This window comes from Protopterus annectens, chromosome 5.part1 (assembly GCF_019279795.1).
Source record: "Protopterus annectens isolate FY-2018-M chromosome 5.part1, PAN1.0, whole genome shotgun sequence".
Lineage (NCBI taxonomy): Eukaryota > Metazoa > Chordata > Ceratodontiformes > Protopteridae > Protopterus > Protopterus annectens.
In genome coordinates, this window is record NC_056736.1 from 336,442,485 (window position 1) to 336,470,221 (window position 27,737).

The following is a 27,737-nucleotide window of genomic DNA, read 5'->3' on the forward strand; positions in this document are numbered from 1 at the left end:
CTGTCTGGGTAAAATATAAGGCTCCACAGCCATGAGGGCTTGTAGCTCTGAAACCATAATATAATGATTGCAACCGTGAATACACGAACATTTACATTTATGGTAAGTGTACACAACTATACTTTCCAGGAGTCATTGTTCCCAGGACACTACAGAGGCTGAGGGGGGCCGAATGGATGCTGGCCCAGAGGCAGAGGGGGTCAGAGGAATTTTGGGTCTCGAACCTTTCTCTGACAGACCTGGGCAGCAGCCCTGAGGGGTAGCCAGACAGCTCTACTCTGAAGACAGTCTGGGACAATTGTCCTTGCACTTAGTGTTATGGGAGTCAATAACATCAGACCGCTGGGTGCTTCAGATCATATTCAGATGATATTCTATCCCCTTTGTGGTTCTCCACAAATCTCCCAAACACTTCCTGGACGTACCACCTACACAAAGGGAGGCAGCAGCACAGGAAATTTCTAAGTGCTATAAAAACGAGCCATCGAAACCATCCCCCCAGATCGGTCCGGATCCGGCTTCTACTCCAGTTTTTTTTTTTGGTACCAAAGAAAACAGGGGACTTGAGGCCCATTCTGCCCTATCTATAATGAGCTGGTCAGTTGCCAAAGAAGTTCCGGATGGACACACTACAGTCCATGCCGTATCTGCAAGAGAGCAACTGGATGTGCTTGTTAGACCTCCAGGATGCTTACTTTCACATAAAGATGCACAGAAGCTCCAGGAGGTTCCTCCGCTTCCGACTAGAAGTCGATCATTACCAATTTAAAGCCCTACCCTTTAGTCTCACCACAGCCCCCAGGTGTTCACTTAAGTGATGGCAGTGGTAGCAGCTCACTTGAGGTTTCAGGGGATTCAGGTCTATCCGTGCCTGGACGATTGGCTCCTCATTGTTCCCACCAGCTATCTACTCTCCCAAACCAGGGATTATTTCCTGATCCTTGCCCTGCGTTTGGGGATCACAATCAACTCATTTAAATCGCTCCTAGACTCTGTACAGGTGGACTACATTGGTGCCAGGATGGGTACTCTACAGTGCAAAATCTTCCTGACCTTGGAGAGAGTGCAAAACCTAATGATGCATGTCTTCATGATCTACCACTCTCCTCTACCAACGGCAGAATTTATGTTGAGGGCCTTAGGCTCTATGGTGGCAGTCGTAACACTTCTCCCGTGTGCCTGGTTACATGAGAATTCTACAGTGGTCTCCAGCTGTACAATGGTCCTTGTTGGAACTGCCATTGGCATATCCAGTTCAACTGTCGAGTCCGTCGGTTGTCCCTCATATGGTGGAGGTGTTCTCCAGACATTTTGGAGGGACCAAGCCACAGTGACCATGGACACCTAACTCGTGTGGGGCATTGTGCGGGCAGGACAGTCCCTAGGCCTTTGGTCCCCTGTATAGACCAACTTGCACATAAATGTCCTGGAGATGAGGGTGGTCTGAGCGTTGCAGGCCCTTCATGCCCTTTTTTTTTTCTTTGGGAACAATTGCAGTTGTCAGACATGTCAGTGGTCTGGTATATCAACAAACTCTGGGTCCAGCTCTTACCCCCTTTTTCGCAAGGCCATGAGAGTGTGGGAATGGGTGATCTCCACTGGTTGGTAGTTTTCTTATTGCAACGCACAATGTTAAGTTGTCAATCTCGCCTTTGTTCTTGCTGGTTGGGATCGGAGCCGATACTTTGCTCCAACTCTGCCATCTTCTATAGCTCGAGAGCTGTTTACTGGCTCAAGGCTACCCCTTATCCCATGATGCCTAGCACTAGCTACCCAGATCTCATTTGCCGCTTCAGCTGCGAGGTTCGTTGTACTGGCTCAGGCTTGTATATTTTTTCTTCTACTACTTTTTCAGTCAGATTAGGGCTTTTCTGGTAGTTATTGTTTTTGTCTAATAGTCGCAAACTGGTTTGTAGTAGTTTAGTGTTTTTTGTGCGTCGTCTTAGAACTCGTTTTAGAGTTCTTCCACTCCCCCTTATCGGTGAGCTTATTCTTTAGAATGTTCTTCTTCCTTATTGTTTAGGTAGCCGTTTTAGTTGGAGGCTTCAAAGTTTAAAAAAAAAAAAATTATATATATAAAAATAAAATCTTTAGCTTGTAGTATACTTGTTTTTTGTGGTAGTGTCTAGTACTAGTCTTTACTAGTTCAGCCCTTTACTAAAATAGTCACTGTAGCAGTGATTTATAACTGTGTGGTATCTTCTATTTGTGGATTGTCTAAAGAATCCAAGGTGTCAGGATTCAAGAAGTGTGACTCATGCTGTCAGAAAATGTCTGACAGATGGGCACACTACTTGTGTCTATTGCTTAGGCGCAGTGCACCTGCAGGACTCTTGTTCTATCTGCCATGCATTTAGCCCAAGAGTTCTGCAGGAGCGCAAAAACAATCTTATTTTGAGGGGTGTTAAGCCCCAGAATTCACCAGCCAGGGCTCAGCCAGTGAAATCTCCTAAACCAGCCAAATCTGCTCCCAGCTCGGAGCAGTCTTTGGCCCAAGCCTTGTCTACTTCTCCAGTTCCAGCTAGAACGGAGGAGATTGCCTCCTCATCGGCTCCACCAGTACCTTAGGAGCAGTCAAGGACTCACAAGAGGCAGAGGTCCCCTTCGCTAGAGTCCATACATTCGGCTCCTCTGTCTCCCCTGTTGCAAAATGACCGCAGTCACAGATCTTCCCACTCTTTTCTATTCTCTAGGCTCTCGGACCATGATGTGTGGAGAGTGGGTCAGTAGGTTGTTTAAGTTGCAGGCACTGGCAAAAATGTTGTCCAGCCCTCAACAGGTGTCTGCTCAGTCTGTTTATATCTATATTCCTCCTCAGACTCCATTGAGCTCTGAGCCGGAGTTTGTTGGGGTTCAAGTGGTGGAACAGTCTGCTCCGATGACTATTTCTCCTTCGGATCTGTAGTCTTAGATCCCCTCGATGGTGCCTTCTGTTGAGGGATCTGGGCACCAAGACTCCCTCGTTGGCTCAGAGGGAGCGAGTGGCATCAGACCCTTGTCCAACCCAGTTCTCCCCCTCTGAGCATTGGTGCAGGTGAGCTCTGCTCCTACATCGGCCTCGGAGCGGTCTCCCTCGGTGTGGAAGAGGATTCCAGTTTCCTCAGCCTTCTCTGCATCGTGGCAGGGACGCCTTCGATGTCATGAGTGTTGGTCTCTGAGCCAGCTCCACCTTTGGCCCCACTGGCTCTGTCCCTTGTAGTGCCTGCACCAACCTCTGTCCCTCCTCCCGACCCAAAGCGTGGGGAATTGGTGCTACAGGGCACCCCTTGGGTGTTTCCTTCTCTTCAGAGGCCTCCCCTGATCTTTGAGGAGCCCCCTCTGAAGTGCAAGAGGAAGCACATTGACTCCCCCAAGTGTCACTTCGGATATGGATTTGGATGAGTAGGAAGGGTCCCAGAGATCCCCCTCTGAAGATGTTTCCTTTTTGGACATCCTAGAAATGCTTAAGCAGAGGTGGAACTGGAATACCCTAGCCCTTTCCAAGGACTAATCTGTATTCCTGGATGCTTTTGGTTCCTGACCTTCCAGCTCCTTGGCTTCTCCGCATTTCGATCCACTTATGTCAGTAGTGGCTCTAAGGGCTTGGTTAGCCCTGGATACAGTGGAACCAACCCCGAGGAGACCAGACAAGTTTATTACTGCACCCCTTGACAAACAGTTCCTTACTAAGGGTGTTCCCGTGGATGCCATGGTGGTAGCAGCCACTAAAAAGGAGTTGGCGGAAACTTCTTCTGTCCATCCTCCTAACAAGGAGTCCAGGACTATGGACAGATACGGGAAGCGAATGTTTGCTTCAGCGACCTTTTCTATGAGGTCACTGAATTTATGCCGTTTCACCAGGCTTCAGAGGGTTCTCCTGAAAGAGCTCTGAGATGCCCTTCAGGATCCATCAGCTGAAGGGGTGCAGGCTAAAGTGGCTTCTCAGCTGGTGACCCTTAACTTAGTAGTTAACTCCTCCATGAGGCTCATTTCCTATGCAGCCGATGGTGAGTAGAGGCACAGGCATGGCCCTTCGGAGACATGCATGGATGCGGCTGTGTAATTTTGCAGAATCCTTTAGAGCGTCATTCACCAACACTCATTTGATGGTTCCTTTCTCTTTGGACCACAGGTGAAAGACACACAACAGGTGTAAGACACGCACACTAGGTGTGAGCAGGAAGGAAAGACTCTCTGCCGTGGGAGTCTGTTTTTCCACTCCTTCCAGACCATACCCCAAGGGTCAGAAGAGTGGGAAAATGTGGTTTCGGAAATCACTGGGAGCTTTGCCTGATACACGTAGTGATTTTTCCTCCAGGGGCAGAGGAGGAAATAGATGCCGCCCTCGTGGCAGAGGGGATCCGTAGAACCAGGGCAGCAGAGAATCTTTCTCTGACTAGCCTTTCCAACATCCCTTAATGGTTGCCCGACTGTCCGTGTCCAGAGGCAGTCAGGGGAAGACTTTCCTTGTACCTACAAGCCTGGCTAAACCTTATGCAAGACAAATGGGTACATTCAATCATATCCGGAGGTTACAGAATCTCCTTCTCTCAACCCCCTTTACTGTCACTCAAGTCCCTCCCAGATGTTCCACCCAATCTGAGGGACCAAGCAGTTTCAAAACTGCTAGAAAAGAGTCATCCAGGAAGTCCTGGCAGACCAACACGGTTTCGGAACTTACTCGAGGTTCTTTTTGGTACCAAAAAAGACAGGGGACTGGAAACCTATTTTGCATCTCAGCAGACTGAACAAGTCTGTTCAAAGAGCTAAGTTTCGGATGGTCACGCTGCAGTCCATTCTACCCTTTCTGTGTCAGGACGATTGGATGTGCTCCATAGATCTCCAAGATGTGTACCATCACATCAAAATGGACAGATGCTCCAGGAGGTTCCTTTGCTTCCGGCTGGGAGCCAGTCATCAGTTCAGAGCTCTGCCCTGTGGTCTCACTACAGCCAACAGGGTGTTCACCATATGTATGGCAGTGGGCATGGCTCACCTGAGGCGTCGAGGATTCCAGGTGATGTTCTTGTTTCACTGTTGCAGTCATTACTCTTGGGATATCCTGCTGGCAGGCTACCCGCAGTCTGCCAGAATTCCAAAGTCTAGGTCCGGCGTCTGTTGCTGTCGCCTTTTCTCTGACATCAGTGCACCAGGGGATATAAAAGATGCAGCTGACGCCATTTTCTTCAGTCTTTCTTGCCGCGCTTTGCCCGAAGCAAAAGCAGTTCGCAAGTGCCGGTTGGCAGACTCCTGAGATTTTCAAATCTGAATTTCAGAACCGAAGTCTTCATTAAAGCTAAGTACCCCGTTGGGGAAACTTTTTTTTTCCTTGCTCCAGACCGATGTCAGAAAGTTAACAATTGTATTTCTTGTGGGAAGCAAATACCTCAAGGATTTTCACTCTTAATGTATTCCTTGCCTAGGCCTGGATCACAATGTTGCTAGCTGTCTGTTTTGTGCTAGATTCAACCAACGCACTATCAAGCGTCAGTTCGATTTTGCTTTTCATTACTTTGGCCGACTATTTAATTATATAATGCCGGCGGAACAGCAGACAGCCGGAGTTTACAAAAAACGCAAGAAGGATAGGCATCAGAGGTCCAAAACAGACTACAAAGCCTCTTCTAGGCCAGTCACCGGTTCTCAGTGAGGTGCTTTTGCAGCCCCTGGCGCCCGCTATTGGCTCCCACATGGAGCCGACTGGGCCTCTGGAAACTCAAGGTATTGGACACTCTGAAATCATTCCCTCAGATGGGTCTGGAGCTGCTGAGCAGGCATCGGCTTCTGAGGGTGTCTTCAGACAGACACAACTATGTTAAGCCATCCTCCACTTCAGACAGACTAAAGCACTAAAGACAAAGAAATAAGTACAGCATTCTCCTAGTCAGACTTCCATGCCTAAAAAACAGATGCTGAAAATGTCCGAAGACCTAATCACTTCGATCAGAGGCTCCCATCCCCCTCCTGGTAAGAGGCCTAGTCGAGAGAGATTCTGTTCAGGTGTCTTTTTTTCCTTTGATTTCTTTTCTGAACAGGATTACCCCATGCTTCCCTATGAGGATTCTGATGCTGAAGAATCCATTCCTTCAGCCTCTCCTCCTGAGGACTATTTTGGGGAAACTCTGCATACTATGAGGGAGCATTTCCACTGGGAGAGCTAAGATTATTCTGAGTCTAAGAGGAGGCTCAGACTTTTGCTTCTTCCTCAGGACAGACCCCTAGCTATTCCACCTGTTATAGACATTGTAGATGTTTTTTCAGAGTCTGGACTGTCCCCTGTCTCTCTCTCTCCCTCTGCACCTGCTAAGCCAGACCGATACTACAGGGTCCCGGATTCTCAAATTCCTATACAAAAACCCCGCAGCAGACCCAGAAACTATTTCTCAGTGTCCCAAGGGGGTTAAAGCTTCCACTGCAAAAAAACCCCGTCTCTTGTAGGGATTCTAGGGCGGTAGACAGATGGGGGGGGGGGGGAGTTTACACTTCTGCCACTCTGGCTCTAAGGGCTTTAAATTGTCAATTTCATATGCTTAAATATCAGCAGTATTTAATGTCACTACTTAAACAAAAAATGTTGACAAATACTGAATGGCTTGCAGGATGTATTGCATGCAACTGTACAAGTGGGAAAGCATACTTTGCAATGTGGTTATGATTCACTGGAGGCCTCTTGCAGGGCCACTGTTACAGGTTCTGTTATTAGAAGGCATGCTTAGTTAAAGGAACAAAATCTGCCTGATCATGTTAAAGCAAAATTATTAGATGCACCATTACAGCATGACAGTTTGGTACTAAAGCAGAAGATGTGTTGAAAAAAATGGAGGATAAAGCAAAATCCTTGCAGACAGTAAAGGATTTCTTAGTTACAGCCACCCAGGTTTAGCAGAAAATGGCCTTCTAAAAAGTGGTCCTTTCCAGTCTCAGACCACAAAGAGGCAGATACAGATGTCCCACAGGCAGATCTCAACCCCAAGGCTCATACAGATCTAAACAATGGGGTGCTCCTATCTCCAAAAGCGGCAGAGCCAAATCACAGGCTTACAGGAAACAGTCCCAATGACTTTCCTCTACCAGTTCCAAGCAGTTTTCTTTTGACAGCCCCCTTAGGGAGAAAACTAGCACTTTTTTCATCAAATTGGCAAATGGTTACCCAAGACAATGGGTTCTGAACATAGTGTCCCAAGGCTACAGGTTTCATTTTCACACTCTACCAAGTTCAAAGGGCATGCCAGACCTGCCACAATCAATGGGCAGAGGTACAAAAACAAATTACAGCCCTCATGGATATGAGGGCCATTCAGCAAGTACCACAACAAGAGCAGGGGCAAGGATTTTACTCCAGACTTTTTCTAGTACCCATGAAGGACAAAACCTGGAGACAAATTCTGGACCTGTCTATATTAAATACGTTTTTGGAAGTTCCAAAATTCAAGATGTTGACTCATCAGCAGCTACTGCCCATGCTGGGCAAGAGGGCTTGGCTCGTAACTTTGGACCTAAGAGGCATACCTCCATGTCCCAATCGGACAATCTTGCAGAAGATTCATAGGCTCAATGCATTATCAATTCTCTGCACTGCCCTTTGGCTTGTCTACTGCGTCCAGGGTCTTTAAAAAATGCCTGGCACCATTAATTGCGTTTTGCAGACAAAAAGGAATTCAAACATATCCCTACTTGGACGACTGCCTAATTCAAGCAGAGAACAGACACTCTTCTAAAGCATCTGGCATTTGTAAAAAGATTACTAATTGTCCTAGGGTACACAGTAAACGAAATCAAATCAAAACTAGTGCCCTCTCAAGAAGTAATATTCCTGAATGCAAGCTTAACTGCAACTGCCCAGATGGCTTATCTCATGCCAGACGAGCAAAAACTGACTACTTCAAGAAATTGGCAACAAAAACCCACTTATCTGCAAGGAAAATCCTGAAGGCCTTGGGTTTCATGGCATCTTGCATTTTACTAATTCCATATGCCAGACTGCATATGAGGAAACTACAATGGTATCTGTAAAGTGTTTGGACTCAGCATTGCCACAGCCTGGAGACAGTAATTGCACTCATTCCCTGCCTACAACAGGAGTTTCAATGGTGAGCAGAAGCCTGTCACCACAATAAGGGTCTGCCATTCAGTTTACCCACAGCCAGACATGGACATCGGATGCATCAGATTATGCCTGGGGGGGCCATATGGCAGGAAAATGTATTCAGGGCACATGGCCTGCAAACCAGATGCATCTTCACATCAATCAGAGATGCTAGCTGTTCAAAATGCCCTGACAGCTTTCAAGGGCCTGCTTCAACCAGGACAATTACTGATACAGACAGACCACACTATGGTCATGTGGTACATAAACAAGCAGGGAGGTACTCATTCTTACCCCCTCTGCAGACAAGCAATGACCTTATGGGACACAGCATTGCCTTTACAAGTTCACCTACAAGCGCAATTCCTGCCAGGAAACAAATACTCTGGCAGACTAAGCCGAAACCTCATGGATCCCCACGAATGTAAACTGGATCCACAAGTCTTCAGGATAAGGAAATGGGGATGCCCAGACATCTATTTGCCTCCCCTCAAAACTGTCAATTGTAGAGATTTTGCACAAGGATTTACCACAAGCAAGCATGGAAGTTGGATGCCCTATCATTCAGCTGGAAAAATCTAATAGTATATGCTTTTCCTCCTGACTTCTTTCCAGTGTACTCCTAAAGGTCAGACAAGAGAAGCCAAAAATGATTCTGATCGCGCCAGACTGGCCATGCCAGCACTCGTACCCAATCCTAAAGAGCTTGTCCCAGTATCCAGCATGGATATTGCTTCAGACTTCTCACTTGCTGACCCAACAAAACAATCTGATGCTGCACAGCCAACTCGGGACCTTAAATCTGGCAGCATGGCGGATAATGTAGCCGTTCAGAAAACTCCTCTTTCAAAAGCTGTTATGGATGTTATCTTGGAGGCAAGGAGGCCCAGTACCAGAAAATCTTATGCAGTAAAATGGAAAAGATTCTGTGCTTGGAACCAGGAACAAGGCATTGACACGTCTGTACCAAATATTCCTCAGATTTTACAGTAACTGAGATGTTGAACAAAGGCCTTTCTCATCAATTAAGATTCATGCCTCTGCCATTTATGCACATTACAATACAGAACCACCTATCTTTTTCTCATCCTTTAATAAGGCAGTACCTCAGAGGGGCCAAAAACATTAGGCCACCAAGGAGAGCACCAATTCCAGCCTGGGACCTCAATTACGTTTTGGAAAAACTCACTCTGCCTCCTTTCGAGACAGAATCAACAGCGGATATTAAATTCTTATCCTGGAAAACAGCGCTGCTCCTAGCCATAACCTCTGCAAGGCGAGTCTGAGTTGCAAGCACTCATGGCTGTGGAACCTTTCATCATTTTTCATCCAGACAGGGTTTCTCTGAGGACAAACCCTACACTTATGCCTAAGGTGGTGTCCAGTGTGGCCCTCAATCAAACCATTCACTTGCCTACTTTTTACCCAAATCCACAGAACAAGGGTGACAAAATTCTGCGTTCCTTGAACATACACAGGCAGTTAAGCTTCTACTTGGACAGAACTAAAGCTTTCAGAAAGTGAGCAACTTTTAGTGTCATATGCTGCAGGATCAGAAGGAAAGGCTATATCAAAACAGACCATTTCTAAATGGATAGGCCATTGCATCCGTTTCTGCTGTTCTCAACATGGCAAATCAGCGTCTAAGGGTATTAGGCCTCATTCCACCAGAGCAGCAGCCACTTCAGTAGCCTTCCTCAGAGGAGTACCAACCAAGGAAATCTTAGAGGCTGCAACTTGGAATTCAGTGCACACCTTTGCAAAGCACTACCACTTCCCTCAACTCTAAAGTCCAGAGCAGGCTTCATCACTGCAGTTCTGCAGAGCCTCCTAGCCTCTCCTAATCCTATTTAGCGCAATCACCCATTCTCAGCTTTGGGATTCAACCCAAGAGTAATGACTGCAACAGTGAAACACGAACATAGTACAGTTGTGTACCTACCATAAATGTAGATGTTGGAGTGTATTCACTGTTGCAGTCCAGGTTACCCACCCCCATCCCCCTTCCCTTTGCTGGGACTTATCTACACTTCTCTATCCTGTACAACCTTTTTGGTGCATTTGCTTGTAGAAGGAAATGTTGTTTTTGTGCATGCATTTCTTATTGCTATATGTTTCAGCTTACATATTTGGGGCACCTGACATCTGGGGCAAGAAAAACTGAAGAAAATGGTGTCTGTTGCATTATATATTCCCCTGGCGCACTGACGTCAGGGAAGAAGCGACAGCAACAGACGCCGGACCAAGACTCTGGAATTCCAGCCGACTGCGGGACCGCCTGACTACAGGATAACCCAAGTGTGATGACTGCAGCAGGGTGTACACTCTAACATCTACATTTATGGTAGGTACAAAACTCTACTTTCACATGTGCCGGTCGGCTGACAGCTGAGATTTTCGTGTTAGTTTCAGATCCGAAGTCTTTAATAAAGCTAAGTACCCCATTGGGGAGCTTTTTTTCTTGCTCCAGACTGATGTCAGAAAAAGTTAACAATTGTATTTCTTGCGGAAAGCAAATGCCTCATAAGGACTTTCATTCTTACTGTATTCCTTGCCTAGGCCCTGATCATGTTACTGGTTGTTGGTTTTGTGCTAGATTTAACCAACGCACTAAGCGTCAGTATGATGTCCTTCAAGAATGCAACTGCAGTCATAACATGTGGATGTCCTTCAAGGATGCATCTGCAGTCCTTACAAATGGGTTGTCCTGTCGTCAGGCAGCCCTTCGGTCGGCCGGATTCCAAAATCTGGGTCTGGCCTCGGCTGGTGTTGCACTTCACCCGACGTCATAGTTGTAGTTCTTCGGGCATAAAGGCAGCAGCCGACGCCATTTTCCTCAGTCTTTCTTGCCGCGTGGCACCCGAAGCAGAAGCTGTTCGCAAGTGCCGGTCGGTCAGAACCAGAGATTACTACTACAAGTACCGAAGACTTCTAAAAAGCTAAGTACCCCGTTGGGGACTCTTTCTTGCCTCAGCCGATGTCAGAAAAAGTGAATAACTGTTTAACTTGTGGGAAACAATTACCTCATAAAGATTTCCACTCTTACTGCTTACCTTGTTTAGGCCCAGACCACGACGTAGCAGCTTGTCTAGCCTGTGCTTCTTTTAACCGGCGGACGCTTAGACGTCTGTCGGAATTTGCTGAGGAGTTTTTCGGCTCCGCTTTTGCTTATATGCCGTCGGATCCTCCGACTACGCAAATGTCTAAAAAGCGCAAGGAAAAGGACCGACACTCGCGGTCCGCGGTTTCGGCCGAAACCGCGGTTAAGCCAACTGCGAGTGTCTCGGTTTCGGCTGAAACCGAGCAAGCGGTTTTTCCTTCAGCCGAAAACTTACCTTCTACCGAGGCCTCTTCCAACCTGGTGGAATCGGCTTCTGAAATCCCACCTGCTGTTGCAGTTTCTCAGGATTTATCTGACACTATTCCCTTTGATATTTCAACCCCTGCACGTGGAGCTGCTAGGCCACCTGCATCCATGTCCATTAAGGCCTTTGCCAGGGCTAAAGCAGCTAAAGCTACTAAATCTGTGCCTGCTAAGACCCCCTCTCACAGGCCTAGCTCTAGTTCACAAATGCTTAGTTTAGCAGAGGATCTCATTTCTTTAATCCGGGGATCCCAACCTCAACCAGACAGGGCCTCTCACCCACCTCCAGAGAAGAGGCCTAGAGCAGAGCCCCCTGAGCCAGTTTCTACAGATGATTCCTCTGATGATTCAGATACACACCCTCCAGAGGCTCCTTTCTCTCCTTATGAAGACTCTGATGCTGAAGAGTCCATCCCTTCTGCCTCTCCGCCTGAGGAATTTTCCTTTGGGGAAACCTTGCATGCTATGAGGGAACAATTTCAGTGGCAGGGCCAGGATTTCTCAGACTCCAGAAAAAGGCTTAGAACCTTTCTGCATTTACCACAACATAGGCCTTTAGCCATACCTCCAGTTCTTTCTGTTGTAGATGATGCATTTAATGATGCTTGTACTGCTCCTGATTCTCTATCTCCGGCCCCTGCTAAGCCCGATAGATACTACAGGGTCCCGGACACACATTACCATTTGTATAAGGCTCCTTTTGCAGATCCCAAGACTATCTCCCAAGGACCTAAGGCTGTAGCAGCTACCTCTGCTAAAAACCCCCTCCCCTCTGAAAGGGAATCCAGATCCTTAGAGAGATGGGGTAAAAAAGTTTACACTTCTGCTACGCTTTCAGCTAGGGCCCTGAACTGTCAATTTTACATGATCCAGTATCAAGAATTTATGCTAGACCAGTTAACCAAAAAGCTGTCCTCGGATGAACCATTAGACAAAAAATCTGTTCAGGAAATGGTACATAACATTCAGCAAGTCAGTAACCATTCTTTAAAATGCGGCTATGATGCACTGGAGGCTTCCTTTAGATCAGCCATGACTGGCACAGTTATCAGAAGGCATGCATGGTTAAAAGAGCAGGCCTTACCAGACCATGTCAAGTCCAAACTATTAGATGCTCCCATGGATAAGATCAATTTGTTTGGCTCTCCTGCACAACAGGTGCTGAAGAAGATGGAAGAGAAGGCAAAATCTGTCCAAACAGTGAAGGATTTCTTACAGGTCCAACCTCCAAGGTTTAGCAGGAATTGGCCCTCCAAGAATTGGTCCTTTCCAGACTCCTCCAGAGCTCAGAGAGACAGGAATAGGCGTTCAAGAGGCAGAAGCCAATCCAGGGGTGCCTACAGGGGACGCCAGTGGCAGGGTTACAACCACCGAGGTACAGACACAGCCACCACCACAACTACAGGACAATCACAGTGACTTGGCTCTGGCACCGCCTACCAGGGAACAACTAGAAGCACCCTTAGGCGGGAAGCTAGCCTTATTTTCCACAAACTGGCATTACATCACAAGAGACAAGTGGATTTTGCAGACAATAGACCAAGGTTACAGGTTTCACTTCCATACTCTACCAGGGAAGAGAGGAATGCCAAACCTACCTCCAAATCAAAAGGCAGAAGCTCTAAAACAAATATCTCAATTAAGGATGAGAGCTGTGGAAAAGGTACCATACATGGAGCAAGGAAAGGGATTTTACTCCAGACTCTTCCTGGTACCAAGAAAAGAGAGCAAATGGAGACCTATTCTCGACCTGTCCGCTTTAAACACATTCCTCATTGTTCCAAAATTCAAAATGCTGACTCTACAGCAGCTTCTTCCCATGCTGGGCAAGGAGTCTTGGCTGGTAACTCTAGATCTCAAGGAGGCATACCTGCACGTCCCCATACGACCAAATTGCAGAAGATACCTCAGATTTCTTGCAGGATCAGAGCATTATCAATTCTCAGCATTGCCCTTTGGCTTATCTACTGCGCCCAGAGTGTTCATGAAATGCCTGGCATCAGTAATTGCTCATTGCAGGCTTCAGGGAATCCAAATCTACCCTTACCTGGACGACTGCCTGATGCAAGCGGACAACAAAAACAAGCTAGAAGAAGACTTAAAAAGGGTCATTTACCTACTACAAGCCCTGGGATATACAGTCAATATAAAAAAGTCAAGACTGATACCATCCCAAAGAATAACCTTTTTGGGTGCAGAGCTGGACACATCGAAACAAATGGCATTCCTAACAGTAGAAAAACAGGAACAACTACCTCTCTACTTCTTGGCATTAACAAAGCAGAACCATCTAACAGCAAGAAAAGTCCTGCAAGCCTTGGGCTTCATGGCATCCTGCATAATATTGGTTCCACATGCCAGGCTGCATATGAGAAAGTTGCAGTGGTACCTAAGGAATTTATGGTCTCAACACAAGCACAGCCTAGAAACCCAAATTCCATGCCTGAAGCAAGAATTCCTATGGTGGGCTCAGGCCTGTCAATCAAACACAGGATTGCCCTTCCACAGCACTCAACCAAGCCAAACCATCACGACGGACGCCTCAGACCTCGGTTGGGGGGCCCACATGCTGGACAAATGCATTCAAGGTTTATGGACTCAAGACCAGCTGCACCTACACAAATCTAAAGGAAATGCTGGCAGTAAAACTGGCAATTCAGACATTCAGACCATTTCTCCGACAAGGTCAATTGATGATGAGGACAGACAACACCACAGTTATGTGGTACATCAACAAACAGGGAGGCACACATTCGTACCCTCTATGCCGGATGGCACTGGACCTCTGGAATGTGGCCCTGAGCTACAACATTCAGTTACAAGCAATTTCTGTACCAGGAAAAGAAAACATTCTAGCAGACATATTAAGCAGGACTACCACGGATGCCCACGAATGGATGCTGCATCCGGACATCTTCAAAACCATTACAAGAAAATGGGGACTCCCAGAAATAGACTTATTTGCATCCCCATGCAATCACCAGCTAAAGAAATTCTGCACAAGGACGTACCACCCACTTGCTTGGAAGGTGGACTCCCTATCTTTCAGTTGGAAAAACCTGACAGCATATGCATTCCCACCACTTCCTTTGCACAAGGTGCTATTGAAGATCAAAGAGGACCATCCAAGGATCATTCTGATAGCTCCAGACTGGCCAAGACAACATTGGTACCCATTACTGAGGAGCATGTCTTGGGAGCAAATATGGCCACTGCCCCTGGTTCCCTTGCTGTTAACACAGAGCAACTACAACATCCTGCATCCAAACCTGAAAACTCTGCAGCTCACTGCCTGGAACATTGCATAAGACCAATTAACCCAAATTTATCACAAAGGGTTAAAGACATTATCCTGGAGGCTCGCAGACCCTCAACAAGGAAAAACTATTCAGCAAAATGGAAAAGATATCTCATTTGGAGTACTGCAAAAGGAGAAGATGTGTCACTGGTAAACATAGCCAACATCCTGGAATACTTGGCAGAGCTCTTCCACAAAGGCCTGTCCTATTCTTCCATTAAGATTCATGCATCAGCTATTTCAGCAGAATACGGCTTGGATCCTCCAGTCTTCTCACATCCTCTGCTCAGGCAGTTTCTGAGAGGAATTAAAAATGTAAAACCTCCTAGGAAGCCACCATTGCCAGCATGGGACTTGAACTTTATGCTAGAAAAATTGACACTTCCTCCTTTCGAACCAGCAGCAACAGCAGAATTACAATACTTATCATGGAAAACTGCTTTCCTGCTGGCAATCACTTCAGCAAGAAGGGTATCTGCGCTACAGGCATTAATGGCAGTACAACCCTTCCTGATCTTCCATCAAGATAGTGTCCATGAGAACAAATCCTACTTTTATGCCTAAGGTGGTCTCCAGAGTATCTTTAAATCAGGCTATCCACCTACCTACATTCTTCCCCAACCCACAGAACAGGGGAGAAAGACTTGCATACCTTGGATGTACATAGACAATGACGCTACTACCTGGACAGGACCAAGGGCAATAGAAAAACTGACCAGCTACTGGTAGCATATGCAACAGGAATGGAAGGAAAAGCAATTTCAAAACAGACAATCTCCAAGTGGATAGGAAATTGCATTAGATTTTGTTACTCCTACCATGGAAAGAAGACTCTAGAAAACATCAGGCCTCACTCTACAAGGGCTACAGCCACTACCACAGCTTTCCTACGAGGAGTGGCTACCAAGGACATTTTAGAGGCTGCTACTTGGAGCTCCGTGCATACATTTGCCAAGCATTATAATTTACCTTTATACTCTAGATCCCGAGCAGGTTTTGCCACTGCTGTTTTGCAAGGGATCTTAACTACACCATAACTTTATTCTTCCTCCTCCCCCAGTTTGGCTATGGTATTCTACCCATTTGTAAGGACTGCAGATGCATCCTTGAAGGACATAGTACAGTTTTGTACCTACCATAAATGTAGATGTCAGATAGGAATGCATCTGCAGTCAGGATTACCCACCCGCCTTTCCCCTCTGTGGTACTCCTAGGGTATTTGCCCATCTTATAGCTAGCTGGGGGAATCTATTATGGTGTATTTGTTTGTATATATGTACATACATGCTTATGTTTTGTTTGCTCTCTACTATTTGGAATCATTGGCATTTATCCAAATGTTGCCTTCCTAGAGGGCACCTGGCATCTGGGGCAAGAAACACTGAGGAAAATGGCGTCAGCTGATGCCTTTATACCCGAATAACTGCAGCTATGACATCGGGTGAAGTGTGACACCAGCCGAGGCCAGACCCAGACTTTGGAATCCGGCCGACCGAAGGGCTGCCTGACGACAGGACAACCCATTTGTAAGGACTGCAGATGCATTCCTATCGGACATCTACATTTATGGTAGATACAAAACTGTACTTTCTCTGCACTGCCCTTTGGCTTATCTACTGTGCCCATGGTCTTTACAAAGTGCCTGGCACCAGTAATTGCATTCTGCAGACATTGGAGTACTTGGGCGACTGCCTCCTTCAAGCAGAGAACAAGGACATTCTTCAGCAACTGGCGTTTGTGGAAAGACTTAACATGGCTAGGGTACACAGTCAGCAAAAAGAAATCAAAACTAGTACCCTCACAAGAGATAATATTCCTGGGTGCAAGCTTAAATAAAACTGCTGAGATTGCTTATCTCATGCCAGACCAAGACAACTGACTACCTTTTTCAGATTGTTTGCAACAAAGGCCCGTTTATCTTCAAGAAAAATTCTGCATGCTTTAGGCTTCATGGCATCCTGCATCCTACTAATTCCATATGCAAGACTGCATATGAGGAAACTTCAGTGGTACCTAAAGTGTTTGGACTCAACATTGCCACAGCCTGGAAACAATCATTACTATTATTCCCTACCTGCAACAGTAGTTTCGATGGTGGGCAAGGGGACAGCCATTCACATTACCCCCAGCCAGGCAGACTGACAACGGATGCATCAGATTATGCTTGGGGGGGGGGGCCCACATGGCAGGAAGATGCATTCAGGGAACATGGTCCTCAAACCAAATGCATCTGCATATCAATCAAAAAGATGCTAGCTGTTCAAAATGCCCTGACAGCCTTCAAGGACCTTACTTCATCCAGGACAACTACTGATGACCGATAACACCATGGGCATGTGGTATATAAACAAGCAGGGGGGCACACATTCATACCCCCTTAAGACTAGCCATGACCTTGTGGGACACAGCTTTGACTTACCAAATACATTTGCAGGCACAATTCCTGCCAGGAAAAGAAAACACTCGCAGACTAAGCAGAAACCTCATGGATCCCCACGAGTGGAAGCTGGATCCGCAAGTCTTCAGCATAACATGGAAATGGAGATGCCTGGACATCCTTTTGCCTCCTCTCACAATTACCAACTAAAAGATTCTGCACAAGGACTCATCACAGACAAGCATGGAAAGTGGACGCCCGTCTGTGTGAAAAGTGGTCTTTCAGCTGGGAAAACCTATCGGTATGTGCCTTTCCCCCACTGCCTCTCCTCCCCAAAGTACTCCTAAAGGTCAGACAGGAGAAGCCAAAGATGCTGATTGCCCCAGACTGGCCACACCAGTACTGGTATCCAGTCCTAAGGAACTTGTTATTATACCCAGTTTGGACTTTACCTCGTCTACTGACCCAGCAAAACAATCAGATCTTGGACAGCCAACTACGGACATTAAACTTGGCAGCATGGCGGATAATGTAGTAACATAAAAAACACCCCTCAGTAAAGCTGTGATGGATGTCATTCTGGAAGCCAGAAGACCTAGTACTAGAAAGTCTTATGCTGGAAGATGGAAATTATTCTGTGCTTGGAACCAGCAGAAGGAACTGATACAACTGTCCCAAACATTCCTCGGATTTTGCAATACTTAACTGAGATGCTGGACAAAGGCCTATCGTTTTAATCAATTAAAATTCATGCCTCTGCCTTTTCGGCTCATTACAATACAGAACCACCACTTTTTTCTCATCCTTTTATTAAAGCAGTACCTCAGAGGGGCCAAAAATTTAAGGCCCCCAAGGAGATTACCAATACCTGCATGAGACCTCAGCTATGTCTTGGAAAAGCTCACCCTGCCTCCTTTTGAGCCAGCTGCTACTGCTGATATAAAGTTTTTATCTTGGAAAGCAGCTCTGCTCCCAGCAATTACTTCAGCAAGACAAGTTTCAGAGCTAAAGGCGCTCATGGCTGTGGAACTTTTTATCATTTTTCATCCAGATAGGGTCTCCCTGAGGACAAATCCAACATTCATGCCTAAAGTGGCGGCCAGTGTGGCTCTAAACCTAACTTTTCATCTGCCAACCTTTTACCCAAAACCACAGAACAGGTGAGAGAGAAATCTGCATTCTTTGGATGTACACAGACAGCTTAGATTCTACTTGGACAGAACCAAAGTTTTCAGGAAGACAGCAATTACTAGTGGCATATGCTGCAGGATCACAAGGAAAGGCTCTCAAAGCAGACTATTTCTAAGTGGTTAGGCCACTGCATTCATTTCTGCTACTTCATAAGTCATTGCCTAAGGGCATTAGGGCCACATTCCACCAGAGCTGCAGCCATTTCGACCGCCTTTCTCAGGGGAGTACCAACCCAGGGACATTTTAGAGGCTGTTACTTGGAGTTCAGTGCACGCCTTTACAAAACATGATCATCTGCCACTCTACTCTAAATCCAGGGCAGGCTTTGCCACTGCAGTTCTGCAGGTCCTCGTAGCTGCTCCTACTGCTGTCTAGCTCCAGCCACCCCAACCATAGCTTTGGGACTCAACCCAAATGTAATGACTGCAACAGTGAAACACGAAGAACATAGTACAGTTTTTTTCTATGGATCTTATCTTTCCTTCTCTGATTTGTACAACCTATGTGGTGTATTTGCTTATAGATGATGGTAATATTTATATTGCTGCATTTTTTGAGATGTATATATAAAGTTTGACTACCCTTTTAGGGGGCACCTGACATCTGGGGCAAGAAAACCTGAAGAAAATGGTGTCTGCTGCTTTTATATACCCCTTATGACCTGATGTCAGGGAAGGGGCGACAGCAGCTGACCGAGGACCTAAGACTTTGGAATTCAGGCTGGCTGACTGCAACCTGCCAGCAGGATAACCCAAATGTAATGACTGCAACAGTAAATACACCAACATCTACATTTATGGTAAGTGTACACAACTGTACTTTCTGAGTAGTTCTACTTCTTCAACCGTCCCTCCCTCCTTCCCCCGGACCTTGGTATATGAACAGCCTACGGGCTGCAGTTATAGGTCACAAGTATTTTTTTTCTGGTCGGGTTATCGGTATAAGGTTCAGTAAACTCGATCTGGGGTTGGAAGGTAGAGGAGGTGTATTATGGGTAAGGGGAGGCGCTTGGAGCTCAGAGCAGATGCTAGTAAAGTTGCCGGCTCGGATCTGATAGGGATGTGGTATCCCACAGGTTGAAGATAAATGAAGTAGAACTACTGAGATGGAATGCTATGGTGAGTACACAACTTATTTTTATAGTAAGATTTTACGAGCATTCTGTCTTCAGGATGTGTACTATGACATCATAATAGACGCTCCTGAAGGCACTTGCACTTGCAGCTGAGAGCTAGTCACTACCAAATCAGACCCCTGTCCTTTGCCCCCCCCCCCCACCACCACCACCACCACGAGCGTGTTAACCAGATGCATAGCAGTGACGGCAGCTCACTTGAGACTCAAGGGATTGAGTGTTTTCGTATCTAGGCAACTGGCTCCTCACCGCCCTGTCTGTGCATCTCCTTCAACAATCCGGGAACTATTTGTTATAGATTTGTCAGGCACTGGGAATAATAAATTACTCCAAATCAAATCTGAAGTCCAATGCAGAGCCTGGAGTTTATTGGTGCATATCTGAACATAACAGCACAAAATGCATCATTACCAATTCATCCCTTAAACATACTCTTGATTCTTTCCTGTCTTATCTCCTCCAGACAGCTCCATTCTTCAAGCAGTGATGTTTGTGGTAGCAGCAGTAGTTTTACTTTAGCAAGATTCTATATGCGTGTTCCTCAATGGACTCAATCTGCTCAATGGTGCATTCTTTGACTATCTTTTTTTTTTTTTCCTGTCAAGCATATGCCAGTTTGCAAACACCACGTCCATTGGTGGATCCAGTCAGATGACATTTATCTAGGTCGACCTTTTATTCTACTCAGCCCCCCCTGTTGGTCATAGTGACTACGGATGCTTCCCAGTTGGGGCAGGGGACATTACTTGGGAAGGACTGGCTAAGGCACGTGGTCGCCTCTAGTGCCCAATTTGCATGTCAGTGTCCTGGAGATGTGGGTAATCCTATTAGTGTTGCAGAGATTCCAAAATGCTCATCCCGTAGGGACTATTGTGATTCAGGCTGACTTGCATGTCTTGTATGGCACACCAGCAAACAAGGGGGATCCTGATCTTAACCACTTGGCACAGAGGCTATGAGTGTGGCAATGTGCAATCTCCACAAACCGCTTTCTAATTGCAGTGCACATTCTGGGGAAAACCAAGGTATTGGCCGACAAATTTAAGCAAGTCCATTTTGATACTTCACGAGTGGTCTTTCAAGCAATCAGTGGCAGAATAGTTTCCGTAGTTAAGGTAAACCTCGCTGCAATCTCTTAGCTTCCACGCCAAGTGCAACAGGTTTTTTGCCCTGATCCCCCCTCAGGGAGATTCACTGAGATGCTCTAGTCCACATTTGGCCATCTGGTCTCCTTTATGGTTATCCTTAACTTCCTTTTGATTCCCAAACTTCTACAGAGAGCAACCTGGTTGAAGAGCTCAGTCATCCTTATTGCTGCTAGTGGCCTTGACAGTGTATTTCCCCTTTTGGTCTTATCTTGGTTATCCTCCATGAATATTGGACCCAATTCAATATCCAGGCCCTCAAATGTGACCGCATGGCTTCTCCACTTCCAATAATTGTCAAATGGCCCAGGCTTTGTTTTTCTCTCTAGTGTGTACCATAATGTTCTTGCAAAAAGACTCCAAGAAAATTTAGAAGAGCAAATGCAAAAGATTTTCACTTTGGGCATTGAAAAATGTTGTTGACCCTTTTACTGCCTTGGTTTCTGCTGTTAAATTTTGGCTGTATTTTTTTTTTTTTTTCCAGATTCATACAAGAGACAGTTATTTTGGTTCTTAAATTATGTAAAGCCTTTCTGAAAGGCATGTTTCACCTTAGACCACCAATAAATCAGTTACTTCCTTGGGATCTGACTGTCAGTACTGTAAGGTCAGACTAAAAATCCCATTTATAATTTTTTGCTGAAAGTTCAAAGATTTTTTTCGTAGAAGTTGGTCTTAGTGGCCATAACTTCTGCAAAAAGAATTTATGAACTTCAGGCTTTTATCAAAGATTACTTACAGAGGGTTACTTTACAAACCCCTCCCCCATTTATTTATATATATATATATATATATATATATATATATATATATATACACACATATATATACACATATATATATATATATATATATATATATATATATATATAGATATATACACGCACCCACACACACACACACACACAGATATATATATATATATATATATATATATATATATATATATATATATACACACACACACCTAAAAGTGGCTTCTGAGTCTAACCTTAAGCAATTGTTTAATTTACTGTTTTTTTTCCAAATTTTTCAAACAATGGAGAATACATGTTACATCTCCTAGATGTGTACAGACATTTGTATTTATATAGAACAAAAATCAGAATAGCTATTTGTTTCCATCTAGCTAAAAAGCCTAGATTATCCAGATGTTAATGTTGCATTCATTGCATGGATCACAGATTGCATTTCTTGGATCTATTCTCAGCAAGACATTTCTTTACAAAGATCACCTAAAGCTCACTCAACCAGAGCCATGGTCACTTCACCTGCTTTTTGGTCAGAACCTGTATTGATATTTGCGCAGCAGCCACGTGATCCACTGCTGTCATACCTTTGTTTATTACTAATTGAATCTAATGACCAGAAGTAGAGATATCTTTGGCTGTGAGGTTGTTTGGAGTATCTTTCCATGAGGGCCACTCTGGACTAATGTTGGTGGGGACTTTCCCATTTATTGAGGAAGAATGAAAGACATTGCATTAAAGTTTGTGTAGTCACAACTAGCCATCTGTGTTGTCCATTTTCTTTCAACTCCCCTCCCATCCACCTCCCTTCCAAAAAATCATCTGAAGGAACCTGTTGGATTATTTATCAGAACTTATAGTTCCGAATTTGAGTCCTGTTCTTTCACCTGTCCGTTTCTCTAATTTATGGGAATTTTATGACAAACTCTGATGTAGAGGATGGACTAGGGCATTATGGGTAGAGGGAGGAGCTCGAGAGTTGGATCCAAAGTCTAAAGTTTGTGGCAGAGTCAGATCAGAGAATCAGATCTGCAACCCATTTGTTGAAGGAATGAGAATGGACAGCACAGATGCCTGGTTGTGGTAACTTTCAATTTCAGATTTTGTATTCCTTCCAAATTAGACCTTGCACTTAAAGCTATAGAAACATGCCTTTAATTGGCCAGTACTCCGAAGAATAATTGATTCTATGAAATGAAAAAATGCTGCAATTTAAACATTGGGAATGACTATTGGTACTTTTTATTTGTAGAACGTCAAATGATAATGAAGGACAGCAAGTTCTGGAGAAGCCACCTGAGGACAGGCTTCGATATCTTTGCAGCAGTTTAGAAGGTACGTTTTTTGTTATAGTTTCAGAAATGCGCTAACATTTGTAGGTATCCTTGTTAAAAGAATGAGGTGGAAGATTAAATAAGGTATCCTTTGTTAAAAGAATGAGGTGGAAGATTAAATAAGGAATTGTTTGAGGCCTATGTAGCGCTGAGCAGTTGTAGTGAATCCTTGTGTGGGTGTAAGGTATACATGTATAATACGTGTGTACTTTGAGGGAGTGGTGTTTACTGAGGAGAGGCACTTTATGCATCAAATCTTAAGGGTGTTTCTTGGGGTTTTCTCCTTATGGTTCTCTAGGTGACTTGACTTCACCCCCCCATTTATACACATCTGATCTTTGTTTCTAAAGAATTGCTTTATTGATGAGGATGAAACTAAAACAGTCTGCCGTCCCTCCTTTATTGGAACAGTTTTAGAATATTTTTTTCTAGCCTGTATATGGATACCAGCTCCTAAGAAGCCAGAAAAGTTTTATATGGAGGTAGTATGCGGTTAATTCAAAGCTATTAATATAGGGACAAAAGTATAGTTGTGTAAACAAAGTTAACATAACAGTAGATTTTCTAGTAGATCACTGTTGCAGTCGCCCAAGCCATTTGTCTAATCCAGCCTAGGATATGACCACCAAGACAGCTCATTAAAGCTTTAGGGTACCTTACATCCACCGTAACTGCTGAGTACCTCAAGTTGCATTCTTGCCTCAAGAAGGGAGGCTGGAGTCCTGAAAGTTAAACACTGCGAGAGGGAAATGGGGACATGTATATACTTTTATATATAAACATCCACACCCTGGCAAAATACAGCAAAAAAAGGAATGGCTGTAGGGGACTGCTAATCACAACATATACTTTTATGGTAAATTTACTTGTACAGATGTATTGTGATCAACATTTAGACCACTGTTGTAAAAGCTTGAGCTATGTGCGTGGATTATCAAAGCTTAATATTTAGGTAGGAGTTCAGGCATCCAGAAACACTGGAGAGTTGTCCCAGAAAAGCCTGTGTTTGACCTGGAAAAGGAATCCAGTTTGTAATGCTTTTGTGTGGGGGGGGGGGGGAGAAGCCTGTATATACAGAGGACCAAGTGTTACATCTGGAATGCTTAATCCCCCTTTTCAACAAACTACAGAAGAACCAAACCCTGGTAGAATGGGTCCTAACCGTCCCTGGAAGTGACTTGTGTTAATAGCAGAAAGAAATGAACACACTAAATTATCTGCTTTGACACTGGTTGTCCTTTTTTTCCCTACCTTTATAGGAAACTGGTAGCTGATCTGCCTTCTATAGGGGTTTAGTTTGCCAGAGTAGTATCTGAGCGGCTTGTGGACAGAGGATGCAATCTTCTTTTTTCCTTTTTAATAGTTTAGCTGAAAATAAACTCTGAAACCACTTTATGTATAAAAGATGGATTTATTAAAGAAGCAATGTCTTTTTGGAAAATTAAAGCCGATTGACTCACCCTAGGAGCTTGTAATTTAGATATTTTTCTTGCAGAAGTTAGAGCAATGAGTAACATTGATGAGCTGGTTCAAATAGAAGTGTTTTTCAAACATAACTTCTTGACTTGAGTGCAGGAAACAAGGGGGGAATCTGAGGGCAGACTAGCAGAAATGGCCAAATGATTCTTTACAGAAGAGCAGGAAAAGCCAGAGGATAACTCAAGCTAGAATCAGAGGCAGCCAGATCGTGGAAGGCTCCTGATTCTTAGTGGCATCATCTAGAAAATCTTTTACACCCTGATTTTCTAGAAACATTTTTTTCACATCCTTTAATACCTACTGCATGCCTCCAGAGAAAATAAAATGTGCCTAAAAGATATCAATTTTTTTCTTCCATGCAGTCAGTTGGTGTCTTCAGGTTAGGATATATCAAACAAACCCATGGCCATTTTTGAAAGAAGGTGAGAATCACTTGCCTGGGCCAAAGTCAGTACTACTATCTTTGGAGATGGAACCCATGTTAGGTTCATAGATTAGTACTAGGCTAACTGCCCTTGCAAGCCATTTTAAGCCTATCCAATTATCCCTTGAGACTCAAACCTTGCACCTTGTGTTTGTAAGGCAAACACCTTAACCATTAGGCCACCCTCCCAAAGGCGTAGTGGAACATGCCAGTCCATGGGAATGAGAGCATTTGTCTTCCAGGCCCATTTCCAAGGAATCTTGGGACAGAATGCATTTGACTGTTTTGATGGGAGGCAGATGTCTGTTTTGAGGCGTTCTTCACAGTTGGATCAATTCCTGGAAGACTCCCTGGGTGTTTTCCATCTGTGAGGGTTTGTCCTTGGTCAAGCTCTTGTTTGCTAAAATGGTTCTGTGATATATGAAGTCTAAAGGGGCAAACTGAGATGAGTTGATAACTTCAGGGCAATTGCCGCAAGTGTGTTTAGGGGATGAGATATGGTGCCCCTTTATGTACCGCATCACTGTGCTGTTGGCTGTGATTGAATTGCAAAGGTTTTTGACCAGAGATGGCTGTGTATGTAAAGCATTGTTTACTGCCAAAATCTGTTGATATTTTGTACTTTTTTTTTTTTCTGTCCTGGCTGTTACAGACGTTGCACTCTTGCACCTTTTTTGATGTAGCTTCCTAAGCAAAGTTTGTAGCATATCAGTCTTCTGAGAGGCTAAGGAGGCTGAAGGGAGAATGGAAGAACTGATTTGATAGGAAACTAGTCTACTTGTCCAAAGTAACCCTATTTTGACAAACCCCAGTATTGGAATTTGAAAAGGTAAAGGGTATTGAAGCCGAATGCAGACTGGCCTTTGGTACTCTTGAATCCTTATACGAAGTCTGGCTAAGCGATTCATGATAAAGGCCATAAGGCTGAGAATCTTGGTAAATGTTCAAGTTATGCTTGAAACGTTTGGGAAGATTTCCTTGTGCAGTTCTCTGTCCAGTGGAAGAAAAAGCTCCATTAGAGATGAATCCAGAAGACATCCCAGACTGAGCAGGAGTTTCGACACATTAGGGAGTCCTGACAATTGGGAAACAAGTTTGCAAAATTAAGATGCAATTGTCCTTGAAGCCTGCAGTAAACAATTGCTGGAGCTAGGCACTTATAGATATCCTTGAAGGTGATAGACCAGAGGATAACTTGGAGAACTGATTATGGATAATGTGAGCCTCACACTAAAAATCTTAAATCTTCTTTTTAAAAAAAAAAAAAAAAAAAAGACATACTTGTCTGAACTGTGGGTACAAGCTGTATGATGCCCTGAAGTAACATTTGCTAAAAAATGAGAAGGAAGAGGGACATCTGGTTTGCAGGATGGAGCGGAATCCCCTGGAGTGGTGCAAGGGATTCCTGTACCCTTTTAGGACAAATCTTAAAACTCACTCGTCTGAGAATACGGCACCACTGACTAAGATGGCAGCCTAGGATGGAGGGATTTGTGGGATTGCCATGGAGGAAAAGGAGGAAGGTAGTCTAAAAAGGCAAAATAACTATTTGTTTCTGGATTTGGGAGGGATCCTCCATTCATTTTAGCCTGCTTTTTAAAATTCTGCTTAGAGCTTTGCTGAGATTGCGTACTCTGCTTCCTGGAAGACTTGATTAGGTTGGCTGAGGATTTGATTGCTGTAGTCCGATCTTGATTCCTTGGCTTCCCTGGCTCTGCCCTGGAATCATCACCTGGTAAAAGGAATAGGGACGTCTACCCCCAGAAGTCTTCAAATTCTTTTGATTCAGAGAATGACCATGAGGAATCCACCTTTGACTAAGGTTTAGCTGTTGCTCCATATGGGAATTCAGAGACTGGAGAAACCTAGCTTCATTTTACCCCCCCCACACACACACACACACACACACACACACACACACACACACACAAGGACACGTCTTTTGAGACCCTGCACACCCTGAGGGAATACTTCAAATGGGAAGCTCAGGATTATCCTCAGTCAAGGAGGGAGGGTATGGGAATTCCTAAAACCTCAGAGCATAAACCTCTTGCCATTCCTCCAGTCTGAGGTAATGGACAATGTCTTGGACTCTTCCTTGTAGCGAGACTCCCTCCCACCTGTTCCCTCAGAATCTAGACCTTTTAAGAGATTTGGTATCCAGTAGCCAAAGGACAAGAGAGAGCCTTGGACAGGTTTGTGAGGGAAGTTTTAACATCTGTAATCCTTGCTATGAGGATTCTAAATTGGCAGTTCCATATGGTTAAATATCAGGAGACCCTCTTGAACCAGCTGAAGCAAATATTAGGTGTGGATTGAAAATAGGGCCCCCGCTAAGGAAGTGCTGGACGTATGCAACTCCTGTTCTTAAGTTCCTTAAACACTCTTATCTATGGCTATGATGCTTTGGAAGCATGTAGCAGGGCAACAGCAGCAGTTACATGATTAGTTATTAGATGACATGCGTGGCTGAGGGAGCAGTACCTCCAGCATGTAAAAGTATTGTGGATGCTCCCTTGGACAAGGACTACCTGTTTTGGTGCTAAGGCTGAAGCAGTACTTAGATGGAGGATATGGTCAAGTCCATGTAGACTGTCAAGGACTTGGTTTTTTGGTTCAATCACCCCTCTTCAACTCCAGCTATCCTAACAAACACTGGTCCTTTCTGGCTTCCTAGTCTAAACCAAGACATTGTGGATCTAGAAAGGACAGGAAGCAAAGGCAGCACCAGTGGCTTAAACTGTGGCAACTTGACTAATAGGCCTTTGGGATCCTGTCAGCATGGTCCCAGCAGGGTGCTAGCATGACTTTCTCAAACTCCTCCCATTCCCTCAAGTACCACCCCAGCCTCCACCCCACTACCCTCAAGTCCCACATTGACGAAAGAAAAGAAGAAAAAAAATGTTGGGGACACATGCCAGGGATCAGTGGGTATTAAAGTTCGTAGAGTCAGAGTGGTTACAAACTTTGGTACAAGCAGTATCCAGCTTGCTTAATTTTCCCAGACACTCCCCAAATCAAAAGACAGGGGCCAAAAGACATTCACCTAGTGTGTACCCAAGATTCTGTTGAATCAGTACATAAAAGATTAGAGACTGATTTTACTTGAGGCTGATGTTAATCGTGTTTCACTGTTGCAGTCATTACACTTGGGTTATCCTGCTGGCAGGCTACCC

The 27,737-nt window shown here is 44.8% G+C and overlaps 1 protein-coding gene across 1 annotated transcript in view; it reads left to right on the plus strand.

Annotated features, from left to right (window-relative positions):
- The window catches only part of NUMA1 (nuclear mitotic apparatus protein 1), a 3,180,433-nt gene that overhangs the window by 444,076 nt on the left and 2,708,620 nt on the right, over positions 1-27,737 (plus strand). The window contains exon 4 of the mRNA XM_044072777.1: positions 22,577-22,659. Coding sequence (XP_043928712.1) covers positions 22,577-22,659 — 83 coding nt within the window. The remainder of the gene's footprint in view (positions 1-22,576; positions 22,660-27,737) is intronic.